General features: G+C 50.4%; 1 protein-coding gene across 1 annotated transcript; it reads left to right on the top strand.

Annotated features, from left to right (window-relative positions):
• The first annotated feature begins 2,168 nt into the window (after positions 1-2,168).
• CD93 (CD93 molecule) lies at positions 2,169-5,954 on the top strand. The gene is made up of 2 exons (XM_069495506.1): positions 2,169-4,087; positions 4,341-5,954. Exons 1-2 carry the CDS (start codon positions 2,169-2,171, stop codon positions 4,363-4,365), a joined length of 1,944 nt encoding a protein of 647 aa, XP_069351607.1. The 3' UTR covers positions 4,366-5,954.
• Positions 5,955-12,409: the final 6,455 nt, after the last annotated feature.

The raw sequence follows: 12,409 nt of genomic DNA, 5'->3' as shown, positions 1-12,409 counted from the left end.
ACAGCAGTCGCTGGTGTCACGCCCAGTGGCAGTGCCCTGCGACTCTCCACCCGAGCGTTTCCTCTGGTGTATTCAGCCTCTCGGGCAGCCCGGAGCGCCAAAGAGCTGTGCTGTGTAGTGAATTCTTCTAACTGTAGTTGCCTCAGCATCCATTTTGAATGGAATTTGGGCTGTCTCCTACCAGAAGCAGGGCTCAGCTGCCCTCGACAGAGTTCCCAGTTCTCTGCCTCTGCCTCCCCCCGGTTCCTCAGTGTGCTTGGTCCAGATATAATATCTGCCTTATGCAGCCGCCTCCTGGTGACCAGTTTCCTGTAGGACAGCTAAGTGCAGCCTGCCTGATGCTCCCCACGTGGACTACCCAGATATGCCGCAGTGCCACCTCTCCATCACAGTGGGACCCCACGGAGCTCCCTCCTGCCTGCACCAAACCCACCTGTCCCCCGGGACCCTGCTTGGGGAACCCCGTGGACCCCCATAAAGCCTTCAGCCTCAGGTTCCTCTCTCTCCCCCTTTGCTCCCTACCTGCTGGTTGGGTGTGCATGTCCCGGATGGCTCCCCTCTTCTCGTTCGTTGCCCGTGTAGGGGGTGAGGGGGCTTCCCTCTCCTCTCTGGCCCTGTAAGGGACATGCTGCTTCTGTTACTTCCCGTGTTTTCTTGTTTCAACTTCCCTTGTCCCACCTGACCGACTCACCCAGGCATAATTCTCCTCTGCCAGGGCTCTCTAGAGACTGGCTATCTTAGTAGCAGTCAACTGCACACGGGTCAGACCAGAGCCACAAAGGCGTCCACCTGTATACACAAGCTTTCTGTGAGAGGTACATCTGGTCAGGTGGGCAGGGCTAGAGCTTGTAGCCACCCTGCTGGGAGAGACCTCAAGACCCATTTAGAGAGAGACACAACCGGCTGCCCAGGTCAGAGGGGAGCTATAGGAGAGCGGCCTGGTGCTGAGGTGTGGCCCTGGCTCCAGGCAGTCCCTGGGCCACCTGCTCTGCAGATCGCCATGGGCTGGCTCCTTCCTCACTTGTTCCACTTCCCCTCCCAAAGAAACTACCCACCCCAAATCCTTGTCTCAGGGTCTCCTTGTGAGGGACCCCAACCAAAGGCAGCCCCAAAGAGCAGACGTCTGTGGCTGCAGGAAAAGAACCCTTTGATTTGAGGGCTTTTGACGAATCGTGGTGTCCCAGGGGGCCTGTGGTGGCTCTGGTCTTCATTCCCTGCCCAGAGCTCCGGCCCTTCCCGGTAATCTTCTGCCGGGGGGAGGCAGGCCTGCAAACCCAGGGCCACGAAGCCAGAGACATTTTCATTTTCTTTTCTTTCTGGTGTTTTCTGTGACCCTGCCACCTCACAATGCAATATTTGCACTCTGAAACCGTGAAAACTGCCAAATTTCACCCAATTTGGTTTAATTTCTCAAGGAGCTTGGCATTGTGTTAGAAACCCAGACATTCCCACGGCCCAGTTCCTATTTAAAAACTGACTATCTATTTAAAGTTCATGATGGAGGGAATAAAAGAAAAAAGGCTCCCAAAGCCAACAAGGGGAACATGAGATAGGCAAAAGAAAAATCCAGTTTGCTTCTAAAAAAGGCCGAAAATTATAACCATCCACGGCCTTATGTCTTAAGTCTCAGAATTTTTCCCCTCCTTTTGGTTGTTTGGAAACCAAAAGGGAATTTTATTATGGGTTGCTAAGTGAGCTGTCTCAAGTTCCTAGCCCCCAACGTCTTTGCTCGCTCGGTAGCATGCCATTTCGGTTCCTCATGCGGATGGGAGAAAGACGGAACCGAAGGGAAGCAGACGGTGTCTCTGAGCTGTCCCGTCTTCCCCTACGCCGCTGTGTTTCCACAGCACTGAGCCAGGGACCCAGCAAAGCTGCCTGGCTCCTTTTATGAACAACAAAACCGTGATGAAGGCAACAGGAGTCAGAAAACCATTCATGGCAGGAAGCCCCAGTATCCGGTGAGAAATAAGAAATACAACAGCACAGGATGCGCCTTGGGTCAGGGGGACGTGAGCAGCCCGAAGCCTTTGTGTCCTTCTCTGGGTCGGAGCAGCTGCCGCTCAGCCCTCAGCTCCCCTCAGGGCACAGCTGGGAACCCAGATAGAAGCTCCAGTCTCTGTTGTCACTGGTGGGCTTATCACCTCCGCCGAGGGGGACACGGAGGGGGAATGGCCACCGGCTTGCTGCTGCTGCTGCTATTCCTGGGCCAGCCCTGGGCTGGGGCCAGAGCCGACAAGGAGGCCGTGGTCTGTGCGGGGACTGCCTGCTACACAGCCCACTGGGGCAAGCTGAGCGCGGCCGAGGCCCAGAGCCACTGCAGCCAGCAGGGGGGCAACCTGGCCACAGTGAAGAGCGAGGAGGAGGCCCAGCACGTCCAGCGAGCCCTGGCCCAGCTCCTGAGGCGGCAGGAACCCCTGGCTGCGAGGATCGGCAAGTTCTGGATCGGGCTGCAGCGAGAGAAGGGCAAGTGCTTGGACCCCAGCCTGCCGCTGAAGGGCTTCAGCTGGGTGGGCGGCGGGGGGGACACGCACTACGCCAACTGGCACAAGGAGGTCCGGAGCTCGTGCATCTCCAAGCGCTGTGTGTCCCTGCTGCTGGACCTGTCCATGCCGCCTCCCGCCAGCCGCCTCCCCAAGTGGTCAGAGGGCCCATGTGGGAGCCCTGGCTCTCCCGGAAGTAGCATCGAGGGCTTCGTGTGCAAGTTCAGCTTCAAAGGCATGTGCCGGCCCCTGGCCCTGGGGGGCCCAGGCAACGTGACCTACATCACCCCTTTCCAGGCCACCAGCTCCTCCCTGGACGCTGTGCCCTTTGCCTCTGGGGCTGACGTGACCTGTGGGGATGGGGATGAGAGTACGAGCCATTATTTCCTGTGCAAGGAGAAGGCCCCCAGTGTGTTTGACTGGGGCAGCTCGGGCCCCATTTGTGTCAGCCCCAAGCACGGCTGCAGCTTCAACAACGGGGGCTGCCAGCAGGACTGCTTCGAGGGGGGCGACGGCTCCTTCCGCTGCGGCTGCCGACCGGGGTTCCGGCTGCTGGACGACCTAGTGACCTGTGCCTCCCGGAACCCTTGCAGCTCCAGCCCGTGCACTGGGGAGGCCACATGTGTCCCTGAACCTCACGGGAAAAGCTACACATGCCGCTGCCCCCAAGGCTTCCAGCTGGACTCGAGTCAGCTGGGCTGTGTGGATGTGGACGAGTGCCAGGATGCCCCCTGTGCCCAGGAATGTGTCAACACCCCAGGGGGCTTCCGCTGTGAATGCTGGGTGGGCTACGAGCCCGGCAGCCCCGGAGAGGGGGCCTGTCGGGATGTGGATGAGTGTGCCCCCGGCCGCTCCCCCTGCGCCCAGGGCTGCACCAACACCGACGGCTCATTCCATTGCTCCTGCGAGGAGGGCTATGTCCTGGCCGGGGAGGACGACACCCAGTGCCAGGATGTGGACGAGTGTGCGGGCCCTGGGGGCAGCCTCTGTGACAGCCTGTGCTTCAACACACAGGGGTCCTTCCGCTGCGGCTGCCTGCCAGGCTGGGAGCTGTCGGCCGATGGGGTCTCCTGCACCATGGGCCCTGCATCCCTAGGACCACCGGCTGGGACCTCCTCCCAGGAGGAGGACAATGGAGAGAGAGAGGGGAGCACCTTGCCGCCTGCCACAATGTCCAGTCCCACCAGGGGCCCTGAGGGCACGCCTGAGGCAGCATCCATCTCCAGGAGGCCTTCTCTCCCACCCAACAGCCCCCTCACCTCTGCCCTGCCTAAGATGATGGCTCCCAGTGGGCCCCCCGGCATCTGGATGGAGCCCAGCACCCACCACCCCACGGCCACCACTGGCCACCGTGACTCTGCAGGTGGGGATTTGGTGGCCCCACAAAGCGATGACGGCACCGACGGGCAAAAGCTGCTTTTGTTCTACATCCTGGGCACCGTGGTGGCCATCTTACTCCTGCTGGCTCTGGCTCTAGGGCTGCTGGTCTATCGTAAGCGGAGAGCGAAGCAGCAGGAGAAGAAGGAGAAGAAGTCCCAGAGTGCGGCGGACAGTTACTCCTGGGCTCCAGAGCGAGCAGAGAGCAGGGCCACGGAGAACCAGTACAGGTAAAGGAGCCCCGGGGGCCCCGGGAGAGGGAGTGGGGACTGCATGGGGGGAGGGGGAGACCCTGTCATAGTACAAAGAGGCAGAGGCCAAGAGCCGCACAGAGTCCCTGCAGATGAGCGATGACAGACACCAACCCCTCCAGCACCCCCCACACTCAGCGCAGGGTGCACGTGGGGCTTCCTCGGAGGGTCTGGATGTGCACGAGGCTGTGGCACAGTGACTTCCAACACTGTCTTCTTTTGTTCCCCACAGTCCGACACCTGGGACAGACTGCTGAAGGCGAGGTGGCCCTAGGGACACTTAGAGTTGGCAGCCACCATCCTCAGAGCTTTGAACTCCCCGTTCCCAAGGGGGACTCACATCTTTGGAAAGACTGGACCAGAGTCTTAACAATTTATAAACCTTCTCCTTACGAGCCTGGCAACTTGGAATGTGCAGGTATTTTCTACACGTGTGTGGCGTTCCGGAAGTGGAAGCCGTGTGTTGGCCCACCGTTGTGGGGATTTTGTGACTATTGAAGATTCTTGCTCCCTCTCCCTTTTCAAATCCCAGTGTGACTGACTCTGGATGGGCCTGAGGAGTCAGAGCTAACGGGCTCCCTTCGAATGGCTTCTGTGCTCACTTTTACCTTCTAGGAGGAAACGGCAGATGCTAGCGCTGATTAGGATTGAAGTGATTTCTTCCTCTTCCTAGAAAGAAACTAAGTGAACTAACTATTAACTAGATAGGAGGCCTCCTTCTGCTTGTCAGAGGGAGCGGATTCAGGACATACTCATTGGCGTGCATGCTTTCCCCAGCGCAAGCCCTGTCGCGTGGGCATTGTTGAAATCCTCCGGAATGACCAGAAGTGCAATTAACTGCTTAGGCAGCACAGAGGCAGGAAGTTTTGAAATCATGTTCCCTAGTTCCTAAGTTTCTAATAGTCTTGGGTTTATTTGCGATCAGGGTTTGAAAAGTATGAGAAAAGTTTCTTTAAGTGAGTTAAATGTGTTTGTGAAAACATATAACCCAAAGGGCTGGGGCGAGAGGGAGGCCAGGGATTGGTTTCACAGATACTTGAATTTATTTGTCTAAATGTACGGATGTTGACACACACTGGACTCCTGATGAGATAAATACCTAACAAGAAAAAAAGTCAAGGACAACTTGCCTTTGTGCCAGGGTGGGCCCGAGATGCCCTCGAGCGGCTCTGCCGCTGACTTCGGACCTTTGAGAGCAGAGGGAGGAAGCTCTGCAAAGTCGTCCATCCTGGTTGTTTGCTAAAGGATGTGTGAGCGGGAGATGACAGGTTGTGTTTTGAAAGCTGTCGTTCTAAAGCATGTTAGCAGGGTTCCTAGTTCACAATAGATCCCGCATTCGGAGAACTGGAATCCTGACGTGCGGGTGTAACGCACAGCGACCAGCCAGGCAGGACGCTTAAGGAACTTTTGTCATGTCTCGCAGAAAGGAGAAGGAAAGGAAATAACCAAAAGCTTTTGCAACAGCAAAAATTGCTCAAAGCCATTTTAATTTATATCCTCATTTTAAGGAGTACATTTGCAAGATTTCCCCTTATGATGTGGTTGATAGCACTGTTTGTTCTCTCTCTCTCTCTCCCCACCCTGGGGTGCTGGAAAGCAGGCCACCCCCCTCCCCGTTCACCGTGGTCAGAGTTGTTAGAAGTTGCCTGAGTATCTCCGGGAGGCCTCGAGTGTCCAGGGGCTTTTAGCTGCCACTGTGCAGGACAGCAGACAGAGGAAATGTTTCCTTCCAAGGTTCCAGAGTCTTTGCCTTTCAGCACACGGATGCCCTATTGTTTCTGGTCTTGCCTTAGCAACACATCTGTCCCAGAGGTCCACACCCTGAGGGGGGTGGGAACTGAATGCCCTCCAGGTGCACGGCCTACGGAGTTAAATAAATATCCTTTTGTCAGTTTTGAACTGTAGATGCTATAGTTGAGATTTTTGTTGTTTTAAAAAATGGAAAACTCAAAGGGTGGGGGAGGTGACAGGAAAGACAGAGGTGGAGGCTTCCTAGGGCTCAGCGGGGCATCTGGAACTTCTGTTTTGAAAAGTCACTTCAGCTGGGAGTGGTGCTATAATCCTAGCACTCTGGGAGGCCAAGGTGGGCTGATCGTTTGAGCTCAGGAGTTGGAGACCAGCCTGAGCAAGAGCGAGACCCCATCTCTACTAAAAATAGAAGGAAACTAGCTGGACAACTAAAAATATATAGAAAAAATTAGCCAGGCATGATGGCGCATGCCTGTAGTTCCAGCTACTCGGGAGGCTGAGGCAGAATGATCGCTTGAGCCTAGTAGTCTGAGGTTGCTGTGAGCTGGACTGATGCCACGGCACTCTAGCCCGGGCGACAGAGCGAGACTCTGTCTCAAAAAGAGTCATCTCATAGTCTCCAGTCTTCAGTTGGAATTCTGATGTTTAACACTGAAGGGAGACAAAGGCTGGGTCCATTTGGCAAAACTTCACTGGCCACAGGACCCTAGGAAGTCTGTTGAGATGAGCATTCTGTTGACTGGCAAGCAACCATCTGGCCATTCCGATGATTTTAAAGGCGTGGCTGGATGTGCTGCTAACCGGTATCTGCACTTAAGGGAAATAAATGCAAATGCAACACCTTTGCATCTAGGCCTTTAAAATTCGTGCCCTCATCATTTGGGGTGAAGGAGACATTTCTGTTCTAGGTTCCCCACACATTCCCATGGTCTGTGTATAGATCTTGTGGGCCTTGAATCCGCTGAGGTCCCAGAGCGTCCTGTGGCTTTCACAGCGTTCTGATCGCTCACACAGCCCAGCACTTTGGTCTCTGAATTCTTCTCTAACTGGCGATTTGCAGCCCCGTCCCCAACAGGGATCCCCTCTTGGGGGCCATGGCAGTGGATAAACAAATGCCCACCAGCCAAGTGGCTACTGACAAACCACTGTTTATCCAGAGGGGCCCATTGCTTGGGCTGAGGCACAGCCAGAGGGAGGGTGAGGGGAAATGCGCTCTGCCATGTCCCAACTTCTTGTTAGACACAGTATTTCTGTCCCAGTGACCTGTCCAGTAGCAGCAGAAGCCGGGAGATGGGGAGATGGGGAAGGTTCCACTTGGCATCAGGCTCCAAGGCAATGGAGATTTTTTTGGTCTGAATAGAATTTTCTATAGCTCAATAATTCTGGGAAATTCTTAGAAAAACTCTCCCCTCTCTCCTTCCCACCTCCCAAAGCAAACAATTTAAAGGGAAGAACACTTCCTGTGTTCTTGCGGTGCCCACTCATTCCTGGATTTCGGGTGACCTTCATTGCTCTTTTTTTTCTTGTTCATTATTTGGAGAAGAACGACGCAGGGGAGACAATTCCCTCAGATAACCTGAGGAATGCAGGAAAATCCAGGCTAGGACAGTTGTCCACAATGTCCACAATGCTTAGGAGAGACTTGGTGAGCATCCTTTGTGGCGGGCATCCGCCCCTGGACAGCAGCTGGGCTTCGAGGCAGGACCAGACACATCTGGTCTTCACCTGCGGTTGCTCACACAAATAATCACCACTGTCTGTCGTCATGACATCATGTTGCTGCATATCTGCGTATCGCTTTGTTTGGCCACATTGAAGGGACAAATGACACCGGACTTTGAGGATGCTGAAGCTGGCTGTGGTCACCACTGGCCTTGCAAGGCCACTCCTGCGTGTTATGCAGTGGCAGACCTAGAGGAAGGGCCAGCCTAGTGTCTTCTTCATTGTGATTAGGCAAAACAGGAGTAAAAGTGAAACCTTTTTCTGTGCATGCTTATGTCCACTGTGCAGGGTGAACTGAGTTGAAATGAATTTCTTTTAAAGTTGCTATCATCTTGTAAGTCCTAATCAAGAGCCCTTGTTTGAGCATATTATCACTGAGGAACCTTTCAGTGGATAGATTTGGTACTTTTGTCCTGACCTTCATTTCCATAAATATTTATGTGAAAATTAAGAGAACAGAGATGAGATTTGACAAAAAAATGACTAAATCCAAAATAACACAGGTTTTTTTTTTTTTAAAGCTAATATAGAAAAGCCTTTTCCTATTATTTTTCTTCTTAGCGTCTCCATTGTCTAAATCAGGAAAACAGGAAAGCAGTGCTTTCTAGCAGCTGCGGAATGGTTTAATGCCCCCTGCATATTTCCATCGCCTTGAACAATAGCTTTAGCATGGGAATCCGAGATACGGTCCCTGAAAACATCTGTCTCTACTCTGGCTGCAAAGCCCACAGCTCAGATCTGTGTGGTTTGTGCAGTTTGTCAACGAAAAGACGACGATAATCCAAATTCTCCACGTATTCAATAGTCAAATACCCTATGCCGCACCAGATGCCCAAGATTCACTGCAGTGCTTGTTAAAAAATGAATCGTGTTTCTGTTCTGTTCTTGTAGATAACGCCTGTGTGTATTTTAGGTAGAAACTCTGGAATCCCTTGCTTGCATATTCTCCTTGTCTGCAGGGTGGCAAGTGCTTCTTTTCAGCAGATTTTGCGGTTGCTCCAGCTGAAGTTCCTTGCGCAGATGAGGCTTAAGCTAGAATTAGATCCTTGCAAGGCCGTTCCCTGTGATGTCAGATGTGACTGTAAATGTCAGTAATGGCTTCGTGGAGGCTAAGTGAGAATATAAGTATTTTTTCAATGTGTGTATTTGAAATGTTTGACTAACTCTGGAATTATGGGATGTCTGTGCAGGATTTACTTTCATCCTGTGCATGTTTCCCTGACTGCGGGGAGGGGAGGCTGGAGACCAGCTTCTCTGCAGAGTTCCAACAAAATGGTAGCTTGAGTGACATCTCGGGTTGGCCTCTAAGAAGTACCAGCTCTGTCGTCTTTGAGCTTCCTGTTATGCACCTATCATAATAAACTCTGGAACACATTTGTTGTGAACTTGTTTTAATATATTTCATGATAATGCAAAATACATGGCAGAACTTGCTTTTGTGGTCATTAAATTTATCCGTTTCCCTTTCCAAAGAATTGCTAAAAAGAAGATACCTTGCTGGCCGAGTTTCCACATTAGGTGCAGGGCTCTGCCCTCCGTTGCCTCAGTGAATGCTCGCACCACCCTCAGCACGCTGCCCTCGGGGACATGGGGCACAGAGGGACTGGACTGCAGTGTCCCCAGTATCCACGGCAGCTGGGGGACCCACACTGGACTTGATGCTCCCAACCTTTCGATTCTGATCTGGAGTCCACTCATCCATGTCTCCCTTTAATTCCCTGTGTCCTTTTAAATGTATGGGTGATGCCTGGTGCAAGATTAAGCATATCCAATTGGTGTGATGTGAAAACGCCATTCTATAATTATCATAGGAGCATTTATCACTACTTTGTCAGCAAAGCTCTTTGAGTTTATTTAACTAATTGGATGGACAGACCAGATCATTGATTGTTTGGCTGAACAAATCTTACTGTGATTCCAAGTCAGGGATAGCAGATGGTGGTCGATTAGGAGTCTGCCTGCTTTAAGATTGTAGGCTTGGTAAAGGCTGCTACAAAAGAACAGGCTTAAGCAGGATAAAGTGCTCTGCTCTGTTATGCTAATGAACAGGACACTTGCAATAAACACCCATTATTTAGGGTTAAATAAAGCCCATGCTTTTAGTAGTCTGGTCACTGACAACATACATTTGGAAATTATACCTTAATATGAGCAACCATGGCTGCCTCCCCAAACACACACACACACACACACACACACACACACACATGACAGGCACCTGCAAACACACAATACAAACATATGCACAAATGCACACACACACATACAAACATGCATCCACAAACACGCAGACACACACAAACACACACGATTCTAATATCCTTTTGTTTCATGCTGAAGAACTTGAGGACAGCATTTCCTAATTTAGGAAAAGCCCATAAACAAAAATGCCAGCTTTTAATAGTGACTCCTCTTGGTGGCTTTTGCTTTCTAACTAAAATTTCTTAAATGCTAGGTAAATCTTTCCAATATGATTCATTTACCCCAAATTTAATTTACGCAGTTGTATCTATTGCACAGCATAAAGTACATTTGTATTGCTAGCAGACAGCATGCAGATTAAAATGCAAGACTCGGATATATACTGTGTACATTCCATGGCATGTAACATGAATTGAGTGAGCGTATGGAGTTATCAGCCAACTCCTAAGTGTGTTCAGCAAGAGGAGACAGAGACAGCAGAGATAATAAACTTGAACACCGAAAAAAGTCTTATTCATCCTTCCCCTGAATTATATGTTGATATTATAGTCGCTTAAAAAGAGAACAACTGACAGGTTTGTCCCCCACAGTCTCTGTGTACCTCCTGGCTCCTCCTCTCAGAGGAAATAATGGCAGGTCAACGGTGACAAGGTGAACAAAGAGGCAAAATTCATGGGGGTATTTGAGGTGTTTCCTCGTTGACCTGGATGTTCTCTTGTTGAAACTGGTCCATAGAATTCAATCGAGTTGAAGGAAGAGGTGGAAGAAGGGAAGAGAAGGAGGGAGGGAGGAAGGAAGGAAGAAGAATGAATAAATGAAAGAAACAGAGAGTGAGGGGGAGACAGAGAAAGAGGGAGGAGAACAGAGAGAGAAAGAGAGAACAAACGGGGCTGGAGGAATGACACAGGTGTAGTGAAGTTCACTGGGTCACATTCCTAGTGACTTTCACGACCCAATGAAGGGCCCTTTCAGCTTTTAGCCTGAGACAATGAAGGACCCTTTCCCCCACAGCTGTGTCCAGGTGACTTCCTGGGCCACACTCCCCACACTGGCAGATCAGCAGAGCTACTGCTGCCGGCCAGGATGAGGACAGGTGCGCTCTGTCACCTGTCCCTGCAAAGCCCGGCTTGCTCTCCCGCCGCGCTTTCCCGCCTGTCCACATGATTTACATCATACAGCCTTAAGCTGAGCCCGTGACTTCTGCTCTGTTGGGCTCCTCCTATGTCCAAATATCACATGAAAATAATGAAATCTGTGAGGTGGAAGAAAATAATTAGGGCTTTTACCTTCTCTCTCCACGGTCTGCCTGTCCCAAAAAAGATTATGTCCCAAACGTTTTACTTCATTGTTCAAACCACCAACGTCCCTCCCACATGTGTGTGTTGGGTGTGGTGCGGGCTCTATGGGCGGTCACACCCACTTGTCCCCTCTGTTACTCATGGCCTGCGGGTCCTCATTGACTGCCTCTGTCCACACCGTCCCACCCCAGGGCAGCTGTGGTTTCCTCAGTTTCTCCTTGTATTTCTACCAGTTTTGTCTCCTATTTAAAGCTGTGTGGTGAGGTGATGGATATGTTTTTAACACATTGCTTCTTTTACCAATAGGAAATATACCTTTTTGAGCCTTTTCACGTCAAATTATATTTCGTCGGACTTTCAAACTGATACATTTAATTCATTCCATTGCATCTGATGAATGCTAACTTTGTCAGATTTTTCTTTTTAGTTTCAGCCTTCTTGTGTCTCTCACAAACAACAAAGCTGGATTTCACTATATTTTTTTTCTTTTATCCAATCAAAAGCCTGTCTTTTAATGGGAGAATTCAAGCTATTCACATTCACTAAGATTACTAATAAATTTGCAGTGATTTATTTGATGCATTCTATTTATAATGTGTTTTGTTTGGCATTTCTATTCTCTCATTCTTGTCAATGATTGGATTGATTAAGTTTCCTTTGTTCTGCTTTTCCCCTCTAATAGTTTGGAATTTATGTGGACTATTTGTCTTCTTTGAATACTTAGTGTTAATTTTTCACCTCAGATATTTGAACCTGTATCTTCCTATCAATGTCTTATGTTAGCTAATTGCCAAATCCTTCTTCCTAAAAAAAAGATAAAACCCCAGAAATCTCTTATTTCTATTTCCCCGCTTATCAAACTATCCCAGTTCCCACCATCATTGCCCACCTTGATTGCATCTGAATTTCATTTTTCAATTGTTAGAAATTTGATCAGCACCTATCTAGATATCATGAGTTTCACTTGACGTTTTTCTCACCCTCACCATTGATTCCTGGGGCTCTAGGATTCAGCTTTCAGGGGAATGTTTCATTGTGATCATTGCCTTTTCCTGAGAGAGGCGTCAAAGGGCAGATTTTCTGCATGCTTGCTGGACTGGAAATGCCTTTTATTCTCGGTTGAATGATGTCTTGCCTGGACATGGATTTCCATGTTCTAAACCGTCGTCCCTCAGAACTTCAGAGACTTGGAGTCTTTGCTTTCTTGCAGACATTCTTCCTGATGAGAAGGCTGATGGCAAATATGTGTTTTCTTTCATGGGGCACTTTGATTTTTTTCTTTGCTCCCGTAAGTGCTTTGATTATTTTCTTGTTCTCTGCTGTGTTCTGA

Source organism: Eulemur rufifrons, chromosome 20 (genome assembly GCF_041146395.1).
Source record: "Eulemur rufifrons isolate Redbay chromosome 20, OSU_ERuf_1, whole genome shotgun sequence".
NCBI lineage: Eukaryota > Metazoa > Chordata > Mammalia > Primates > Lemuridae > Eulemur > Eulemur rufifrons.
This window is presented reverse-complemented; position numbering and strand designations above follow the sequence as displayed.

What these genes read in the sequence shown, in the direction of transcription:
- CD93 (XM_069495506.1), top strand. Translation starts at nt 2,169, where the DNA reads ATGGCCACCGGCTTGCTGCTGCTGCTGCTATTCCTGGGCCAGCCCTGG. An exon ending in GCCACGGAGAACCAGTACAG is followed by an intron (nt 4,088 to 4,340) that starts GTAAAGGAGCCC and finishes TGTTCCCCACAG; the next exon opens with TCCGACACCTGGGACAGACT.